This window comes from Sciurus vulgaris (genome assembly GCF_902686455.1).
Source record: "Sciurus vulgaris genome assembly, chromosome: 10".
NCBI lineage: Eukaryota > Metazoa > Chordata > Mammalia > Rodentia > Sciuridae > Sciurus > Sciurus vulgaris.
The window spans coordinates 117,479,723-117,500,728 of NC_136470.1; the positions used below are offsets into that span (position 1 = coordinate 117,479,723).

The window sequence follows — 21,006 nt, forward strand, 5'->3', positions numbered from 1 at the left end:
TTAAAGAAAGAAATACAGGCTGAGAAATCTTGGCCACAGCTGCTGGCTGGATCCCAGATTCGACCCAATTGAGCAGAGTCCTAAACAGGGCTTCAAGAATGACCCTTCCTCATCTCCCTCTCTCTTCCCCATGCACCTCCTACCCCTCTCTGTGCTCCTTTCACCCCAATGCCCCAGACAACCCCACCTTATCACCGCTCCCACTGCTAGGACAGCTTTCTTTCTGGGCTCACTTCTGAGGCAGGAGGTATTGCAGTGATTCTCAGTTGGGGACATCTGACAATGTCTAAAGGCATTTTTGGTCATCACAAATGATGGGAGTAGGAGGCTACTGGTAAAGGCCAAGGATGCTATTCAACCTCCAACAGTGCACAGGAAAGCCTCCACAGCAAAGAATTATCTGGCCCAAAATATGAATGGTGCTGAGGTTGAACAATCCTAGGTTATTGGAGAATGGGAAGGGGACAGAGCTAGGGAGGAGGGACTGCTGTACTCATAGTTCATGGAATATGGTAGTGTGATTCCCTGGGGGCTGGGACACTTTGGCCAGTCAGGGAATCTCAGTGCCAGGAAAGGCTTCAGCAAAAAGGGCAAGAATACACTCACCAGCTTCCCTTCCTATCTTGGGGAAAAAAACCTAACACTGAACACTGTCATAAAAAAACTAGCTCTCCTTAGTTTGGGAGGGTGAAAAATTCTGGTGATGGATGTGATGGTTGCACAACAATGTGAATATACTTTATGGAATTGAGTTGTACACTTACATGTTGTTAATATGGTCAATTTTATGTTTTATATACATGTACATAAGTATGTATGTGTATAAAATCACAACAAAACAAACACCAAAGTTCTGGTCTCTATTTTTAGAGAGGCTTCGTGTGGTATGTTTGGTGAGGCCTTATGAGCAGAGGAAGGCCCACACATCCACTCAGAATCTCAAGGTGGCTTATGATAAGCAAAGAGTCCTAATCTCGACCAAGAATGAGCATAGGATTAAGGATCACTTCTTCATTATCCACGGGGTCCTCAGAGTATGCTTGTGGGGGTGTTGAGGACTGAAGAATTGGAGACTTGGGAAGAGTGGGTACTTTGCTGGTGCCACACAGTTGGGGTTCAAACCCAGTTCCCTGACTCCAGAGTCCATATCCTGTTCCCTATCTAGCCCCATGGAGGTATGCCCAGTGGGAAGAGTGGTAACAACAGCTCAGATGTACATCTGAAGGTAGTCAGGGAACAATCAGTTGCCTTGGGCCCTGCTGAGCTATTCACCCACCCATGCTTCATCCTGTCATACTGGCTTCTCCCAACTCATATGACTCTGTCCCAGATTCTCAGGCTGTTAGGCTTTTGGAAGCAAATGTTTCCCATACTCCATTTCTAAGTCAGGATTAAAGAACAAGAGGCAGCTCACCCAACAAATTTCCTACTAACAATAAGAAAAATATAGGCTCTCCCCCAGTCGGTAGGTATTAACCACTCCCAAAAGGCAAATGGCAGTGCCCTCCTAGGATGGAGAAAAACTGCCAGGCAGCTTTTTGCCACCTGCAGTTTCTAGCTTGGTTGGCTTTGTTCAGAGAAGCTAGCATGACTAAGCCCAAGGTGTCTCATCTGTGAACTAGAGAAGTAACTTTACCCACTCATTGTGATGAAATAAGAAGGAAATAGGGCAGCAAGAGGCCCTGGTTATGCCTGGCTCACTAAGTGCCCAATGAACCAGGAATCATAGGCGAGGCACCAGAGGACCTCAACCCATTTGCAAATGCAAACAACTTTCTAGATGGGAGATAAACTGGCAGCAAGCAGAACATCATGCAACTCAGTCATCCCCAACAAATCAAAAAAGCGGAGGACTGAACACTCAACAGCAAGTACAAAGGAAGAAAAAAACTCCCAGTTACAGTGACCATCTGGAGGGCAATCCTTGAAAGAAAATTATAAAATCGACAAGGCCTACTCCTAAAGGCAGGCCTAGCACAGAATGAACAGTGAGGGTGTCAAGAGTTGGGGAAGGGATCCATCTGCTGGAGTTGCAAAGTCCTAGGATAGAACTCAGGAGGCTTCCTGGTTCTATTCTGGGCCCTAGCCCCTGACTTGCTTGGGGGCTTTGGGTGAGCCACTTCCTGCTGTTTGGGCCAGTTTCTGTCTGTGGGGGAGGCCACTGTCTCTAAAGTCTGGCCTGTGGCCACAGGAGCTTAAACTCCCTTGGGTTCTGCAACCTTAGCTTTAACATTTCAGCCAAAGATGAATATGACCTTATTTAATGAGACTATATCAGTTATCATTTTCCACCAGATATGTGTCAAAAAAAATTAGCTATTTTAATTTAGGTACCCTGAATGCCCTTTCATCAACAAAGGTACTAAAAATGGTTCAAGGAACTTCCTCTCCATGGTTTATAAAAAGAAGGAAGTGAGACCAAAAGAACTGGGGGCCTTTCCCATTTTGTCCCAGCTGTGGTGGCTTTGGGCCCGGAACCCTCTAGGAACCCCACACTTGAGTCCTGTGGCCCAGGGTTTGGCATGGGACAGAGCCTTTGTTTCCTTAGGCCTTAATCCAGTAGTAGCATGTGCCATGGAGACACTCCCTTACCAAATGGGCCAGGAGCTGGGGCACCTGCAGCTGCTCTCCCCTTTTTTATAGCACTAGTTCATTCTAGACTAGAATCAAAGCACCACAGGTGCCCCAGTATTATTTTGTACATGACCATATCTTACTAGGGTCCCTTTCCCATGGTCAACCTAAACATCCAGTCCCCCACCATCTCTGAGCCAATGCTGTTCACAGTGACCTGCCCAGAGTCACAAGGCTCAGATCTGTCTGCCAACCCACTTACCAGATTCCCAGTGGAGGTAGCCAAGGTGGCTGGGGGCCGCTGCACTTTTATGACTTCTCCATAATCAACATTATCAAAGTTACTCTTCCAAACCATCACCTGCCAAAACCAATAGGCAGAGAATGAGAGAGAAAAAAACATCTTTCCTGCCTCTTTCATTGAAAAAATGGGCACAGAGGGAATCCCCAAAGTTCTGAGCCATGGTGGTCCTCACCAAACACCCCAGCTTAATTCTGGGATTTGCCCCATCTCCCTAAGGAGTAGGCTTTTGGAACAAGTCTCAAGAGAACCTGGATGTGCCACCAGGATGGAGCATCACTGTGTAGCACTACCAGGTCTTGGCATTTGCTGGGTCTTTCTGCCGGGGGAGGTCACAGAGGTCTCAGCATCAGTCAGTAATCATTTAATCCATTTGTCCCTTTTCCTTTTTTTTTTTTTTTTTTTTTTTGCAGTACTGGGGATCGAACTCAGGGCCTTGTGCTTGCGAGGCAAGCACTCTACCAGCTGAGCTATCTCCCCAGCCCCCTTTTCCTTGTTTATCATCATTTCCCCACAAAAATAAAAGCTCCTGAGGATGGCAGATCAGCCTGTTGCACTATGGGATGTTGTAACATATGGATTCCAGGCCTGGCCACTGGGGTTAAGGTTCTGAGTCCACACCTTACTATGAAGCCTTAGGTACAGGACTCTAGCCTGTGCCTCAGCCTATGCCTCATGGTACCCACAGAGTTGCACCCACTATTCCAAGATGGGTGCCACTGAGCACAGAGTAGATGGCCTGAGTATCTATCTTCCTATAAACAGGATTATACTGAGACTCCTCCACAAAAGCTAAGGGATCTGCTCTGCTGGGGAGCGAGAGCTCTCCCTGCTGGAGGCTATTAGCCTTATGTAGTTAGGTGCTTCTGGGGTCACTTCCAGGATGGCTGGCTTGGACTGCACAAGAGGAATTATGAAGCATGGTCAGCAGTCAACAGATTCCACAAAAAAACTACCATATTGGGCTGGGGTTGTGGCTCAGTGGTAGAGCACTTGCCTAGCACATGCGACACCCTGGGTTCGATCCTCAGAACCACATAAAAATAAATAAGTAAAATAAAGGTATTGTGTTCATCTATAACTAAAAAATAAAAAATTTAGAAAAACCCCACCATATCCACACAAGATGAGTGCTCAACACACCCTGGTACCATCCCTGCTGAGACAGCTGTGAGCCTGTTCCTTATGGAGGCTCCTTACTGCTCCCTAAGCAGCTCTGCTCTTTACTGTTCCCAGAGAGACAGGCACCTGGGGTCTTTCATTCATCACTTCACAGACAGAATATTGACATAAATAAACCCTCTGTACAGGGTCCTTGTGTAACTGTGCAACCTAACTGCTGAATAAATTCCTAGGAGCAGAGTGGCAAGCATGCAGACAAAGAGATAATGCCAGATTCAACTCCAAAAAAGCTCACAAAGCAGATTTTAAAAGGCAGCCAAGGAGCTGATGGCTGCGACTGCCTGAGGAGGGGCCACAGCAGGTGGAGGGCTTACTTTCCACCAGGCGGCCTCTTAAGCAATGTGAATTCATTCTATCATGAGTCTACTGTACCAGTTCCTGTGTCTTCTAAGCAATGAGCCAGGCCTTAGGGAAGGCTCAGGCTCCTCTTTGCTTTCTTCCTTTCTTGATTGCTAATGTAGGGGTTGGGGCAGGGTGAATATCTATTATCTATTATCTAGGCTGTGGTCAAAGAGCCCCCAGCTACCCTCTGCCTTACTGGCAAACACTCAACCAAAATCAGTACATTTGGCTAGGGCTGGGGCTCATGCAGGGCTGACAGGACATGTTCTGGGTAAGCAGTCAAATCTGTAAGGCCCAGCACCCATGGCATGAACATTCTTGGCAATCTACCAGGGTCAATGGTGGCTCACAGTAGCCATCCTTTCCTCACTACCTAAAGCGAATACAGTTTTCTGGATAAGAGGCACTGCACAGGCACTCTGGAAAGAGCCTGCAAAGGGGTGGACTCCTCAGTGTCCCTGGCCTCCCAGTGCCAGGCTCTGGGCCAGCAGACCAGTCATTGGTGTTTAGCAGTCTGAACAGGAGGCACCAAGGCTGAGAGGCTAAAGCATCAGTACAAGGGTGATGAGGCGGGACAGGACTTCCTCACAATGTCCTTTCTCTGTAGCCAAGAATATCAAAATACCGACTCCCTCAAACAGTGCACAAGTGGACTGCAGAGCAAAGGGCAGCAGATGCTGGAGGAAAGGTTCCCGGGGCAGGGTACAACTCTGAAATCAAGCAGAACCGGTGCCTGTCCCAACTCTGTCATTTGGTGGGACAGTTTCTTCATCTAAAGAATAGGAAGATGAGTGGACATGTCCCATAGGCAATTTTGAGAATTAAATGAGGTCTGAGGCTCCTGACACATTGACTGTATTGCCAAACCCACAGTGAGGATACAATTCTTATCTATTTGTTTATCATCAGAAAAAGAACTAAAAAACTTCAACTTTTTCATGGCAAAAATAGCCCAGACTCCTTCCAACTCATGCTAATTTGAGCAGCAAGGGTCTTAAGATACTGCCACAAGGTCAGCATCTGCAGATCTGCTTTGGAGCAGCAATGGCCTTGAATTGCAGTGTCCTACCCTAAGCTCTACCAGTGTCTTTGAAGGAGGTCGCTGAAAGCCACTCTGGCCCATCCCCCATCTAGCCTCCAGCCCCCATTTGGATGCTGAGCAGCATCAGCTCAGATTCTTCAGGTCATTCTTTACTTACCTGTTCATCAGAGCCTCCAGAAGCAAAATACTCCCCTGTTCTTGAAAAGGCAACAGTGGTGGCGGGTCCCTATCAAAACAAATGAAAAAGAACAAACATCAAAGGTCACATACAGGACAAAAACTAGCAGTTCCTGAATGAAAGCAGTGGTGGGACAAAGGACTGAGAGTCCATTCAGCCCCCAGTTCTCCCCAGCCTTTGGCTGAGGAGCCTGTGTGTGCAAGGGCCACTAATGAGACCTCTATTTCTGAGCACCTCAACAGGACAAAGGCCAGGCCATGAGATCACAGGTGGGGAGAGATGAGTGAACAGGACAGTTCACATGTGCAGTCCTGCCAAGCTGGCATCATTGTCCTTGCTACCCCAACAAGAAGCTGGAGGTCTGAGGGATGCACTGACTTGCCCTAGGCTACAGAACTCATCCCTCTGACCCAGGCCATTCTCCCCAACACTCCCCTGCTGCTGACCAGAGAGGTGGGAGCACCAAAGAGGAGCCAACTGCTCAAGTGAACAGGGCATAGTTGGGGACCCAGGTGGCAGGAAGGAGCCTGGGGTGGGGATTACTGAAGGTGCCTGGGCAGTGGACCAATGTGACACACCTCTAACATGTATGCCACTTTCTCTGAGTTGGGCCTTGGGTGGAAAGGCGCCTGCTCTGGCTTCCCTGGTGCTGAAGGTCAGCATTATCATCTGAAGAGGGATGCCAACATGTACCAGGCAGCACTCTGAGGGTCATCAGACATGTCCAGGCTGGCAGGAAGGGCACGATCTCCTAGAGCAAGAAGGTTCTTTCTCATATGCCTGAAATTCGTTTCAGAAAGATGAACCAACAAGAATCTGTTTGGCCACATGACCACAACTGCAACCATCTCTTCCTCCCAAGTGGAACTTTTATTATGACTAGTACCTGGCATTCCCCAAGTAAAAACAGATAAAAGAGTTTTCTCTTAGATGAGGGGAGCAGAGCCACTGTCACAAAGGCTACTTCAGTTCCTCTAGGCCACAGCTGGGAGAGGCAAGAGCCCAACTGCCCATTATGAGCACTCTAGCAGTGAAGCATCAGCTGTAGACAAGAGGAACGCTGGGAAGAACCTTCCACTCAATGCCAGAAAGGACCAGACATGGCTTGAGCTGGAAAGTGATCCCTAGGCCATGGAGGAAAGCAGTTTCTGCTCCTCTAGAACAGACAGGCAGGTTGAGAAGTGTTAACCTAGCTCAGGCACATGGGAAGCATGCCTACAGAGGCTTCTTGAATCCACCTACAGCTCTTCCTCTCAGAGGTGCTCATAATGGTGACAAAGAAGAGTCCAACATCAGCTAACACTGGCTCAGAGCACTTCACTGGTATCAACCCACTTAATCCTCAGAGGACACATTGTGCATTTACCCTTCCAAGCAGGGCAATTCGGGGGGAGGATAGAGGACAAGACCTGAGAGGACACAAGGCAAAGCCTATCCTGCCAATCAACTACCTGCCTTCTCCACACAGGTGGATCCACAGCCCAGGGCATACCTCCAGAAGACCCAGGAATCCTAAGTGGCCATTAGCCAGGATAAAGTGGATCTACTTTCACCAATGGGAAACAATGCCCACTAACATTGGTGAGCATGAAATAGCAGGTGTGGAGACATCATGGGCCATGTGACTCCATTTGTGTTAACACTGGCTGCAGTACTGAACCTGAGTGTGTGGGGATGGGGCATGCATCACTAGGGTACACTTCCAGGTGGATCGTCAGCGTGGGGCTAACAGGGTTGCTTATGAGAGGTGGTGCATTTCAGGTAACTTCTACTTGATTTCTTGGAAATGTTTGCCATTTTCATACTTAAAATTTTTTAATGAGTGTACAACATTGCTACAAAATAAAAACAACAAAATGATTTTCATTTTGAGGAAAAACAAAGAGGGAACAAAGAAAAGGGAAGGAAACCATTACATGGAATTTCAAAACAAGATGGGCACTTGGCCTGTCCAGAGTTTGCTGTTAATGGCAGGTTTCCAAGAAGGCAGATCAACTAAAGGACTGAATACTTGTGGGTCACTCTGCTCATCATTCAACCACCAGATGCCAAGCTGAGAAGATGTCAAAAGTAGAACAGCAGCAATAGCAGTAGACCTAACAAAGACTGTGCCCAGTGGCAGGGCAGCCCAGCAGTCCACAGCTCGTGGGGGATTAGAATTAGAGGGCAGATGCTAGGAGCCCTCCCCGACTCCCTTGGGTAAGAAGTGCTGGTGCTTTCCCAAGAGCCACATCTTAGAAACCTCAGGGACAGAGTCAGTGATCAATGTGCCCTTTGGAGCCCAGAGCCCTCCCCAGCAGTGTCCATTTATTTACCAAGAGGACCATAATGCTCCTGCACCAGTTGCCTCCACATTCCTGTAAAAATCGGATTTCCACAGAGGCTCCTGCTTATCAGGGCCCACACTAGGAGCCCCAGGCACTCAAAGGACCAAATGGATGACAGCAGTCCCATCAGATTGCATCACCTAGCAATGTCGCAGTCCTATTAGTTTGTATAAGTACATGATATGATGCCCAATGACAAAATCACCTAAGGATGCATTTCTCAGACCAAGTCCCTATTGCTAAGCACCACATGACTATACAGACAGGACATTGATACACTTTGGGACTTGACCTTCAAGGGCCAAGAGAGCCTAGCCCCTGCTCCTCTTGCCAGGCCTTTCCCTTCTTCCCTAACCAAAGCTCCAGCTCACCAGACTGAGCTTGCTGCTCCTCAAGTGCTGAGCTAGAAAAGAAAAGGTCTTCTCTTTCTCAGTGCTCTTCTTTTTATAGCCTCCTGCACTGAGTTCTTAATAATGAGTTTCAATCTTTTATTTTATTTTTTAAAATATTTTTTAGATGTTGGATAGACCTTTATTTTATTCATTTATTAATATGTGGTGCTGAGAATCAAACCCAGGGCCTTACATATGCCAGGCAAGTGCTCTACCACTGAGCCACAACCTAAGCCCCTCTTTCTTTATTTTAAATAAATTCATTTAGGCTACAAATTTGCCTGATGACCATCTTAGATAGATCCCAGAAGCTTCTAGTATGCAATGTTTTCACTCTCACTCCCTTCCAAACGTCCAGTGTCCACTGTGAGTTCCTTTCTAGGCCACCAGTTATTTGGAAGTGCAATTTCTAAACCAAGGTGGGGATTGGGTGTCTCTACTTATCAGAGCCCAGTAATCAGATAAGATATGGTCTTAAATATTTATTTTGACAAGCAACAATAGGTGTTGGCGAGTATGTGGGGATAAAGGTACACTCATATATTGCTGGTGGGGTTGCAAATTAATACAGCCACTCTGGAAAGCAGTGTAGAGATTCCTTACAAAACTTGGAATGGAACCACCATTTGACCCAGTTATCCCACTCCTTGGCCTATACCCAAAGGACTTAAAATCAGTATACTACAGAGATACAGCCACAACAATGTTCATAGTTGCTTAATTTACAATAGCCAGATTGTGGAACCAACCTAGATGCCCTTCAATTGATGAATGGATAAAGAAACTATGGTATATATATGCAATGGAATATTACTCAGCCATAAATAATAATAAAATATGGCATTTGCAGGCAAATGGATGAAATTGGAGAATATGATGCTAAGTGAGATGAGCCAATCTCAAAAAACCAAAGGACGAATGATCTCGCTGATAAGTGGATGATGACACATAATGGGGGGGTGGGAGGGGGGCAAGAATGGAGGAAGGAGGGACTCTATAGAGGGAAAAGAGGGGTGGGAGGGGTGGGGAGGAAGGGAAAAATAACAGAATGAATCAAACACCATTACCCTGTGTAGATATATGAATACACAAATGGTATGCCTTTACTTCATGTACAAACAGAAACAACATGTATCCCATTTGTTTACAATAAAAATAAATTAAAAAAAAAAAAGAAAAGAAACTAGGGTTAAAGGCAGATTCTCAGAGACTCTTTCTGCCTGGAGCAGCCTAAGGGGCAGGCTTCTTGTCATACTACAATCTCCCCTCCTCCAGGGTGAGTCTCCTTTGTTGTCATTTCCCCAGCTCCAGCCTAGGGCGTGGCATTGCACACGTGCCCAGGAAACATCTGTGGGTCCTGCACTCAGAGTCTGAGTGCCCACTGCAGTCAGCAGCCCCTGTGCAGGTCTGGCCCGAGGCAAGGGCTACTCACTCACACTGTGGGCCGGCTGGATGCATGGAACTGCGTGTAACTCAGTCACATTCTGCAGTGACACACACACCAACTGCATAGCCACCAACACCAGATTTAACTCCCATCCCACAGACCGCCCACCACCCTCTCCCAAATAGCTGAGGGGATTTAAACCAAATGAGCACGGCTCCAGATTTGTTTCTGAAAATATAGAAAAATAAATTGTATTTCTAGCACCTTTCCCCCACACAGAGCTGTGAGAGCTTCACTTGAGGCATGAGGCTTCAAATGACAGTCACATTCAGTAGGAAAGCCCTTCCCTCTCCCACTGGTGCTCCCTGCTGTAAGATGAGGGGGCACGCCAGGATGATGCAGCTCCTTTGCAGCTCTGACATCCCCAAATCCACATTACATCCAATGAGAAGCAGAGACTCCCTTTCCTCCTGCTTCACTATCATTGCAGTATGGATTCATCACACTTTATTCAGGACACTGGCATCCCCAGCCAGTCCTGTGCCACCATGTGGGTTTCCTAATGCCTGTGTGTCCCCCAGGAGTCAAGACCTAGAAGAAATGACATGACAGAGAGGACCAGTAAAGGGCACTGCAAACAGACCCACAGATCAAGGCACCAGGTCAGGCAAGCCCACTAGGGTAAGCTGGCAAGGACAAAAACATTTGGAGTCAATTGGAGTCACCTCAGCACTACTCCAAACCCTGGGATGGATTTTAGGAGCTGCATGACAAGAGAAACCAAGCAAGATGTTTTGCAGGTAACAACAACCCTAAACAAAATAAAAAGTCAGATAAATCCTTGAGAGATACCATGGGTGTACGGGAGGAGAGGAAACAGGCAGACCTTCCTGAGAGGAGCAGCTGATGGCCCCATCAAAAGGGCGGTTGTCTTCAGAAAGCCCTGTGGACTCATGTTCCTAACCATCACTGACTGCCCACCCATTCAATGCCAGGAGAATGCCCACAACAGAACTTTTCATGGCATTTCTAAAAGTGCTCATCTAAAACAGTATGGAATCATTTTCCAACAGTTGCAGTGGAGAGGAAACAGCATCTGTGACGATCTACTATATCAGGTGATGGGCAATTCAAACCCAGCCTCTCCCAGAGAGGTAGATAACAGGATGTCAATCTCACAAATGAGGAAAAAGGCCCAGTTAAGTCAAGGTCTTCCCCAATGTCACACAGTAAAAGGTAAAGCTAGAACCGCAGGATCTCATGTCCAAGCCCTTTCCTCTGCTATCTGTAGCTTCTTGTTCAAGCTGAACAAGATGGGAGAGCACCTATGGTTTTCAAAATGAGGAATGGGTAGGTATGAGCTGTTCCTGGTGATATCAGAGGTTTCCTTCGAGAACAAGGCATTGTTCATCATCTCCCAGATAAGACAGTATGGCCCTCCCTCACCAAATGCGTCCTAGCACTTGTCCTCAGTCCAAGAAGATGCTTGCAACAGTGGACTAGTGCAGGCTCTAGAGTCCCAGAGCTAAAACTGAGGAGGGGGACACCACACCACATCCAGGCTAGCACCACCTTCTCCCATCTATCTACTCTCTACCTAGAATGAGCTCTTCTCTGGAGCTGTCCTATCCCCACTGCCTTGCAAAGTGGTCAATGTTTGCTCAGGGTTGCATTTCAAAACCTGTAGCTAGCTCACTGCTGGGCATCTTTGAAGCTGGAGTAGCAAGGTTATGAAGGAGTGCAGGGCCATGCAGGTCAGACCCACCCAACTCTCTGGTCCATCACCCACATCACTCAGCAACATTCACCAATGAAAGTCTCTGAAGAGCCATGTGCACCCCAGCTTCAGCCAAGAAGTCCTGATCCTGGGGTACAGCATACATGGTGTCAAGCTCCCCAGCCACACCTCCTAAACAATCATTTGGAGCCCAGAGTCCCAAAGTCAGGACTGCAAGAGAAGTGCCAGAATTCTTCAGGACCACAATAAACTTATAAGCAACATTCATCCCTGCTCTGGATTGAATGTTTTTGTCCTCTCCAAAATTCATGTTGAAGTTTAATCCCCAGTACAATAGTGTTGGGAAGCCTTCAGGAGGTAACTGAGTCATGCAGACTCCACCCTTATGAATGGGATTAGGTGCCCTTATAAAAGAAAAGGGCTTGGACAGAAGGAGCTTGGTCCCCTTTTTGTCTGTCTGCCATGTGGGGGAGAATACATGACACAGCACTCCTTCCCCCAAGAATGCAGCATCAAGGTGCTATCTTGAAGGAGAAAACAGCCCCCAACAGTACCATAGCTTAATTTTGGTCCTCCCAGCCTCCAAAACTGTGAGAAATAAACTTCTAACTTTTCTAAATTATCCAGTCTCAGGCATCTTGTTATAACAGACCAAAGAGAACCCAAACAATACACTAGCCCCACAGAATGGGGCTGTCTGAACAAAAGGCCCTTCAAATGGGCCAATAGGAAGTGTGGCTCATCATGCACCAAAGAACCACCAAACTGCCTGGTTGGACTCCCTGGCTGATGAACTATATCCTCAGTACCAGCATACAGATCCAGCCCAGGAGACCCCGGGTACTGGGTGATACTGATCCCAGCTGGCACTAGCAAGTTCCTTCATCCTGGTGACCCTTGTGCATCGAGGTGATTCTGATGTCAGTCTAGATAAGAAAGTGCTACCAAATAGCTTTGCAGCCCTGACCCTTCTTTCTCCTATAAGGGATCCTCCCCCATGATTTCCCCAGAGGGGCTTGCTCAGGTCCTGTCCTCATGACAGGATGCAGCACTTTCTTAGCATCCACAGAGCCCTCTCTCCTGGTCAAGGTCTGTTTCACCCCAGAGTAGCTCCCTGAAGCTGACCTCTCTGTTGGTTTCACCCAAGCCTGCATTATCCCCTTCTCACAGATGTGGAAATGGAAGCATGAAGGAGTGGCTATCCCAATAACTAGAAAACTCAGTGACCCTTCCTCTCATGACTCTCCCAGGGCTATGCCTGGGGACTACCTCCAGTAGGTCCTCCAAGTCCAAATCAAAGTTTCTATGGGGTTCCCTCCTACTAGAGGCATGTAACAAGAAGACTGGGATACAAGCGGCCACAAGGCCTGCTGGCATCTTACCCAGACCAGGGATCCAAACACAAGAGTGAAATCACAACTTGAATGTTAAAACCTGTGTGAAGCAAGTGAGTGTGGTAGAAACTGCACAGACATAGGTACTTGTCCCACCTGGGACCACTTTAAGAGGTGTGAGACCCCATGCAAGTCCAGACAGCTCTCAGTTTCACCACCTGGACTCAAAAGTACCTTTATATCTACCTTTCTCCTTATCTACAGGATAGAATCCCTGGGCAGCCAGGGCCCACTTGAGAGCCCTGAGTTGCTAAGCCACACAAAGCAGGAAGTGGCTGATAGCAGCTGTGTTCAATCAGGCACTTGGCCACCAGCCCCAACATCACCACCTCCTAGAAAAAAATGTTAAAGTTCAAGTCACCAAAGAGCCCACCTGCACATCTTACTGGAAGGATGAGAGGGAATGGACTTCATAAGCAGGGAGTCTCTGGGGACTAAACACCTGTGACAGAGGACGAGTCAGACCTCAGTCACAGGTCAACAGCCCCTTGGGATGCACCCCTATTTCCGGCCATCTCCGGGGGGATCAGTCAGAAGGTGATGTGTAGAACCACTTGGAGCTGAGCCAAATGTGCTTAAGAGCATCTCACAACTCTCATGAGTTATGAACAGACAGCACAGGCCAGCCTCTGGGGATTTCTCACTTTGGAATGGAGCATAGCAGACCCCACTCCTGGTCATGGATTTCCATAAGCATTAGGCATTCAGCCAGCTATGGGTTCTGTATTTTAATCAATTGCCCAAATTAAGGCTGCTCAATTTATAAAAATCCCCACTTTAGAAGTCAACATTAGCTGACTATGAATTGCCCCAAACACTTTAGAAGTCAACATTAGCTGACTATGAATTGCCCCAAACCCAGGGGACAAAGCCAGGAGGGTGAGCTGGGCTTTGCTTGAGGTAAACAAGGCTCTCCCACACAGCCCTGCCCTGCATGTGCTCATGCACTCACACCCTATATAGGTCTGAGACTGGACTCTTTTGGGGTGGGTACTGGGGATTGAACTCAGGGGCATTCAACCCCTGACCCACATCCCCAGCCCTAATTTGTATTTTATTTAGAGACAGGGTCTCACTGAGTTGTTTAGCACCTCACCATTGCCTGAGGCTGGCTTTGAACTCACAATCTTCCTGCCTCAGCTTCCCAAGTCACTGGGATTACAGGTGTGTGTCACCTGGCTGAGCCTGGATTCTTAATCCTGATGCTGCTTCCACATCATTAGTGAGCACTCCAAATGAAAGCTCTCTCAAGTCAGTCACCCCATACTGCAGAACAGGTGAGGGAATTAAGCCAGGTTAGTCCATGTTGGGAACCTTTGCCCAGGGCCAACTGAAAACCAGCATCATGGTACCACTATCACCTACGAGTACATGAGGAGAGTGGGCAGAGAATCAACATCCACTAGAAAGAGTCAAGGACTAGAGCCAGATCAGGGATAGGGCAGAGACAAGCAATTTGGACAGCTGGTCTTCAGCCCCTGTGGAATCCTGTGCAGGTCCAGTCCAGGAGTTTCCACCCCCTGACACCTGCAGCATCCCTTATTGGGGCTAGGTGTCACAACTGTGCTAGGAAGAAAAGTTCATAAAACCTGTGGCAAACCAGCCCTAAGTTTCTGTTTTAAATAGGGAATTTGGGGGTTGGGAGCAGAAAACATTGAAGCCTCATATCTGATTCTCACCTTCATCTGAGCTGCACCATGGGAGACACAGGAAGGGCCTGCCCACCTTAACCCAACCTCCAAGTACCTCCGAAGACTTAGTCTCCCTCTCTCAGTCTTCCAACTCATCTCATCCTGCCTTCAACTGTCAACTCCTCCATGGAGTCCCCTGCTTCCCACGCCATAAGCCTCAGAAAGTAGGACTTCGATATCCATTTTATCTCCCCCATGACCAGCCTAGAAAGCGAGGGAGTGGATGTTGAACAAATGGAGGACAATATGAACAGAGGTCACTAGTTTTTCTTCTCCCTTCCTCTGGCACTGTGAGCTTGGTGTCCCAAAGAAGAAATGACCCAGTGATTCCACGGAACCATTTTCCTGTTCTTCACACCCATAAATCTTCAACTGCCTCAACCCAGTTACCACATGTCCAGGTTTAACAGGGACAAGGAGATGCTCACGTTCCTTTCACAGAGAGAACAATGTCAACAGGTTTATCTTTATGTGATGGATGCTGCGCCTGAATACCAGGAATGACATTTTAGATACCACACTGAAGTGTCCTCAGGTAAAGAGGGGAACTGGCTGTTTAAAGGGCCCTCACAAAAAAAGGAAATGTCCTGGTTGATCACTTGCTATGCACCTGTTTCCATTCTGTTTCTAAGTAGTGCTTTTTGTTCTGCTTGCAGTGAGCAGGTGGCAGCAGCAGTCACATGGGTTTCACATGCACTCCTGGTTATAAGGTCCAAAACTGCTTACATGTCAATCTAAATAATCAACTTGCCTAAGAACTAATAGAGGTGACTCCCCAGCAGGCTTGCACCAGGACCAGCAGTCACCCAAGACCAGGCTGGCTGCACATTCCACTTGGATGTGCTAGCCCAGGGAGAATAGCCCCACGATCCTATAAAGACCAGATATGTCTCTGACAGGGAAGACTAGGAATCACCATAAGGCTGGGAGATAGCAAGCAGCCTCCAGGTCCCCAGAAGGCAGAAGTAAATGCCCATGTCCCCAACCACCAGCCATGGCCAAATGGTCCCCACTCCCTAACCCAGAAGGCAGTGAGTCCCAAACAGCAGCTGAAAGACCTAGGCTCAGTGTCTATACTGGATTACTGGCCTAGCACCCCAGGACCTCCCTCAGCCTGAGGACCTGCCCCACTCTATCATGTCTCTAGCACACAGATAGAGCAGATAAAGACAAACTCTGAACTGCACACTCCCTGCCCCACTTGCACGTAATAACTATGTCCCAGCAGGAGACACAGTGATGACCTATCTGCTTAGCAAGGAACAGCTAGGCCACACTTCCTAGTAGGGTGTGTATGAGAGGCCTGCACCCAGGTCAGCTGCTGGTGAGAGCTGCATGTAGCCCATCTCCCATAACCAACCTATAGGGGCCTTACACTGGTCACCACCCACCAGGCAGTCTAGGGTACTGGATGCTTTGGAGTCACTCAGACAGAAGGGCTCTGTTCCTTTGATATAATTTCAGGAATTCCCAAGCTCTGTGCCCCAACCTCTATAAAACACATCATGTCAGCCCACCCTAAAATCCCTGGAAACTCTGATGGTAACTCAGGGCTTGGGTTCCAGAGCTCTATTCAACCAGACCACCAAGGAATACCTGAAGTCATTAGGGGACTGATTCCATTCACCCCTCGGGGGAGGAGTTTGCAAACCATGCCCAGATGATGCCCTTCCCACACCCCACCCAATTTGCCTCCCTTACTTCCTTCTCAGCTATACCAGGCCCAGACCCAGTGATCAGCCCAGATCACAGAAAAGGCCTACATTCATCTCCCTGGTGGTCATGAAGGTGGCTATCTCATCTATGCATCTTACTTCATTGCACAGACTGTGAAGGGACCACAGTGGGTTCCAAGGGAAGGCTCCCTCAGTTGAACCCTGACCTGTACTGGCATCAAGGCTGCACCTCTGCCCCATTCCATGCCACTCAGTACCAGGCTGATGCCCCTCACCTGATGCCCATGGAGCGTGTAGAGCAGCCGGCCCTCCATCAGGTCCAGAATCTTCAGGGTTGAGTCGCTGGAGGCTGTGATCAGGTAGTTTCCCGATGGGTGGAAAGAGAGGGCATTCACCGCTGCACTGTGCACTGGGGGAAGGACATCAGTCAGGTGCTGGCTGGGAGGCTAAAAGAGCAAAGCTGAAGCCTGAGATGGGCAATCAGGGCCAACCTTGGCTCAGCACAGGTCTGGTGGGCCAAGATAGCCATACTCAGAAGAGCTGTAGATCGTCCCACATGGATCTCCCAGGCACAATCTAAGGCCAGGAGAAGACTCATCCAGAGTTAAGAGTGGACAGTAGGAGACTCAAGGAAGAGGAAATGGATGTGGCAAGCCAAAGGAATCAAGTGATTCCTTCACCCTCTTCCACGACACCCAGCAGTCAAGCTGGGGCAGAAGAGAACACACAAACATAGCATTTAATCTGTTTTATACTGTTACCTTAGGAAAACCAAATGGAAAACTAAACCCTCAAAATACCAATACAATGCCAATACCTTATGGGAGAGGGGTGCGGGGACAGGCAATCACAAGGCTATGACACTTTCAGGAGCCAGGTGTTACTGGGCTCCCATCCTAGACCCCCTACTGGTCCACTCTGTGACCTAGAACAAGCACCTTGACTACACTAAGCCTCGGTTTCTCCATCTATACCTTAGCATCCACTTGTGAGGGGTGCTGTAAGGATACTACCAGGTTAGGGCCCACCCAAGTTCCCTACCTAAGACAAAGCTTGCAGAGGAGCAGCCAATGGCAGGAGAGAGAACCCTCAGACTTCAGTGCCAGCATGGATGTCTCTCTCCTCTGCCCTATGTCCCATATAATTCCAAATCCTGCCACATTACCCACTTAGCAGCTCAACCCCATCCATGACTCTTCCCCACCATCCCAGCCCAAGCCCACCATCTGTTCTGGTGCCCCTTACTCTCCAAGATCCAGTCAGCCCAGCTCTGTTGGTTCTCCCAGCCATAAAATGAAGCCTTTTTGTCCCTTGTTTCCAAGGACGTGGTAGACTCTTGCCCTCCTTGTCCCCTGAACACCCTCAGGCAGGGGCTGAGCTGAATCCCTAGCTACCAGTTTAGTGTCTAGCACCAAGTGGAAATCAGAAAGTGGCTAATGAGCTGGGTGTCCAGAAGCCCCAATGGGTCACACAGTCTTTCCTCAATGCTGAGGGCATGTTCTAGGTAGAGCAAGTCCACAGTCAGAGCATGGACTTGTTCACCACAGCCTCTTAAGAGTTGCTGCCAAGAAAGCCCCCAGTGACTTTGTATCCACTATCACGGTCTAGTGGAAAACCAGTGGAGCTAAGGTAATCATGATCCTGCAAAGTCAGCGCTGTCGCAAACATAAAGGCAAGTTTGCAAACCAATCCCTCATCTCAGCAGAGAGAAGCTGCAGGAACACACTGGACCAGTAAACATACCCACCATCAAAAAGCCCTCAGCAGAGGGGCACACAGAGCCTCTCCAATGTCAGCGCAGCTGATGTGCTGATGTACTGGGGAGTGTGAAGACATGTTCCCAAGTATACTTAGGGGAGACAGCCAAGGCTTTACGTAACATGATATTTATATCTGAACAACACCCTGCAAGTGCCAGGAACTCTAGGAGAGAGCCTGGAGAGGAGCTGAGGGTCTCTGCAGTCCATTTCTGGAGGCAGAATGCAGAGACCCCACTGCCTACACTAGGATGAAGGCCACTCCAGGCCCCCCACCGAAGACAAAGCTAGCAGAGGAGCAGCCAGAGGCAGGAGGATGGAGCGGGGAAGGGTGTGCTCAGGGACCCTAGGACTTCCCCAGCATCATAAGGGCAACAGAGTCAGTGTGTGGACACTACCCTATAGCCTCTCGCCTGGTCAGATTCACCCAACAGAGAGAATCTCCCTCCAAGGAAGGGCAACAGAAACCCCACTCCACTATAAATGCCAGGAACACCAAACACATGGGGTCAGTTACTTCTTCTGAAGAGGCTCAGCCTGGCATGCCAGGCTTAGGGGGATGCTCCAGACACAGGACCCACACTTTTCTCCACTTGCTCTCCTGCCTCATTCACTGGCTGCACCACCTCCACTCTCACAACCTCACTGCCTCTGTAGAGGTGGCAGAGAGGGACCGATCTAGAAGGCCTCATCTTAAGAGCCATCCCTGCATGACACACAAGGCCCAAGGCCCCACGAGGGGATGAACCTCCCATCACAATGACCTGAGTAGACTGCCCAGGAACAATTCACTTTTCATCAAGTCCAAAGCTGCTGGCCTTCTTCCTGGCTGCATGGTAGGTTATCAGTGATGACATAGACTGCTATTATCCCCCACCCCAAAAGGGAATTCCAACTCAGGGTCAGAGATACACCAACAGTGAGTTTCTACAGGTCACCAGGAGCTCAGGGAGTGTGGGACAATATCATCACAGCCCCCAGACCCAAACATCAGAAACTGGTCACAGTTTGTAAGCAGTAGGGAACTTAAGGAGAGACCTGGGGACCCACAATCCACTCTGTTCATACTGCTGTGTGTAAAGGACTTCAGCAAACATGGGCCTAATGGGATACTAACTGGCCAAGGAGCCTGGGTGCCCAAATAGGAGGGGCCTTTTGGGGGAAGATCATGCCTGTGTCAAGCTGCATCCCCACATCCTGTTACAAAGGGGTAGCTCACGTTCATGTGCCCATGAGGATACTCATGATGTATAACAGGTATCATTAGTGACACAGTGGCTCTGGGTTTCCAAGGGGTTTTTGATTCATACCTGAAGTGCCTTAATACTAGCAGCAAAGAACACCCAAAATATTCTTTTTTGCAAACTCTGTATAAATGCCCACTTCAGGATGGTAGCAAAGAGACAGGTAAGTTGGCCAGATTAGGAAAGATAGCACACTGCTCGCAATCAATGGTTTCAGTCTCAAAATACCAAGTAAAGGGTGCAGCCACTTCAAAACCTTCCATGATGGAGCTGAGGGTGTAGCTCAGCGATAGAGCATATACTTAGCATATGTGAGGCCCTGGGTTCACTCCCTAGCACTACATTAAACAACAACAACAACAAAAATTCCTCCATTCCTCAGATAGGTTGGAAGTGCAGGGGTATATTAGGGACAAGTGGCCAAAATACCCTGGGATTCAGAGCTCCAACTACAGCTTCTGAAGAAGGCCAGATCAACCCTGCTGTAAGCCAGCCAAAGAGACTGCCTCTCCAAGGGACCTCGAATAAAACACTATAGAGTCATCATACAGTTTAAGGAACCCAGCACTGGAACGGTGGCAGAATGCCAGACTCAGAGGCCCTGAGCTGGAGACCCAGATTCATGGCCTCCTAGCTGCATGGCCGTGGGCAATCTCACACTTCCCATCAGTGAAGTGGGGAGTTGTTCTGTCTTGCTGGCCACCCAGGCCTGTCACTGGATAATGGACCTGCACGTGCCTGTAAACTCACAATGCACATTTTGGATTCTGGAACGGGGGCTGCTGCTCAGATGTTTGAACAGTTTTAACGTGGGTTCAGAGCATATGGAGCTAACCCACCTCCATGGGGACTGGCACTCCCAGGGCTCCACCAGCCAGTCTCCTTACTGAATTGGGAAATCAGATTTGCTCTCCACAAGGATAGGCTGGAGCCAAGAAACTCCTTGCCTGGGAGGAGTTGGCTAGCCTGAGATAAATGGTGCCAGTTATCTATAGTCCAAAGCCCCAAGCAGGCTTCAACTCCAACAACCCAACCCAAGACAGGAAGTGCCCTCCACAAAGCATGACCAGGGGGTGGCTAGACACACACTGCAGTATCATTAACCAGTTCTCTCAGAAGAGCCCATTGGACTCACAAACCAGAAAGCCACTTTGGAAGTACCTGGTGTCCATCTAGAATCACCAGGGGAGACACTGGATATCACTGCATCCTTAAAAACTTCCCCCTAGGGCTGGGGAGATAGCTCACTTGGTAGAGTGCTTGCCTTGCAAGCACAAGGCCCTGGGTTCAATCCCCAGCACTGCAAAAAAAAAAAAAAAAAAAAAAACTTCCCCTTAGGTTTCCTAGGAACCAGAGATAGACAAGAGATCAGGCATCTTCTGCCATAGTGCTGAGAGCCTTTCTTGTGGAATCAGCCTCCAAAGAGATTCCACACCTGTGGAAGTGGGAGGCTCCCACATGGTGGGTCATAGCCACAGAACTCTCTGAGGAGAACCCAGACCTAAGCAGACCCGGCCTGGTTCCTCCATCAGCGAGAAGAGTGAGAGGTGCTTTCCTCTTCCCAATGAGCTCAGATCTACTCAGCTGACTGAGCACCCAAAGGTGAGCCTGAGACTAGGGGATGCGCTCCTGTGAACACCCATAGCAGTGGACAGGGAGCTCAGCGGGGGAACCTACTGTGTTTACAGGACATGCCAAGTCTTTTCCAAGACTCCAATATACACCAGAAGTGCTGAGAAACTAGATGTTGGAGGCTTATTGAGGAGTTCCAACTCAAGAGA

At 48.6% G+C, this 21,006-nt stretch overlaps 1 protein-coding gene across 6 annotated transcripts in view; it reads right to left on the reverse strand.

The window, feature by feature from the left end:
* The window catches only part of POC1A (POC1 centriolar protein A), a 96,672-nt gene that overhangs the window by 39,821 nt on the left and 35,845 nt on the right, over positions 1-21,006 (reverse strand). For all 6 annotated transcript variants that reach the window (XM_079101319.1, XM_079101318.1, XM_079101321.1 and 3 more), the window contains 3 exons: positions 16,500-16,633; positions 5,599-5,667; positions 2,837-2,935 (listed from right to left, as the gene is read on the reverse strand). In XM_079101319.1, the coding sequence (XP_078957445.1) occupies positions 2,837-2,935; positions 5,599-5,667; positions 16,500-16,633 (302 nt within the window). The remainder of the gene's footprint in view (positions 1-2,836; positions 2,936-5,598; positions 5,668-16,499; positions 16,634-21,006) is intronic.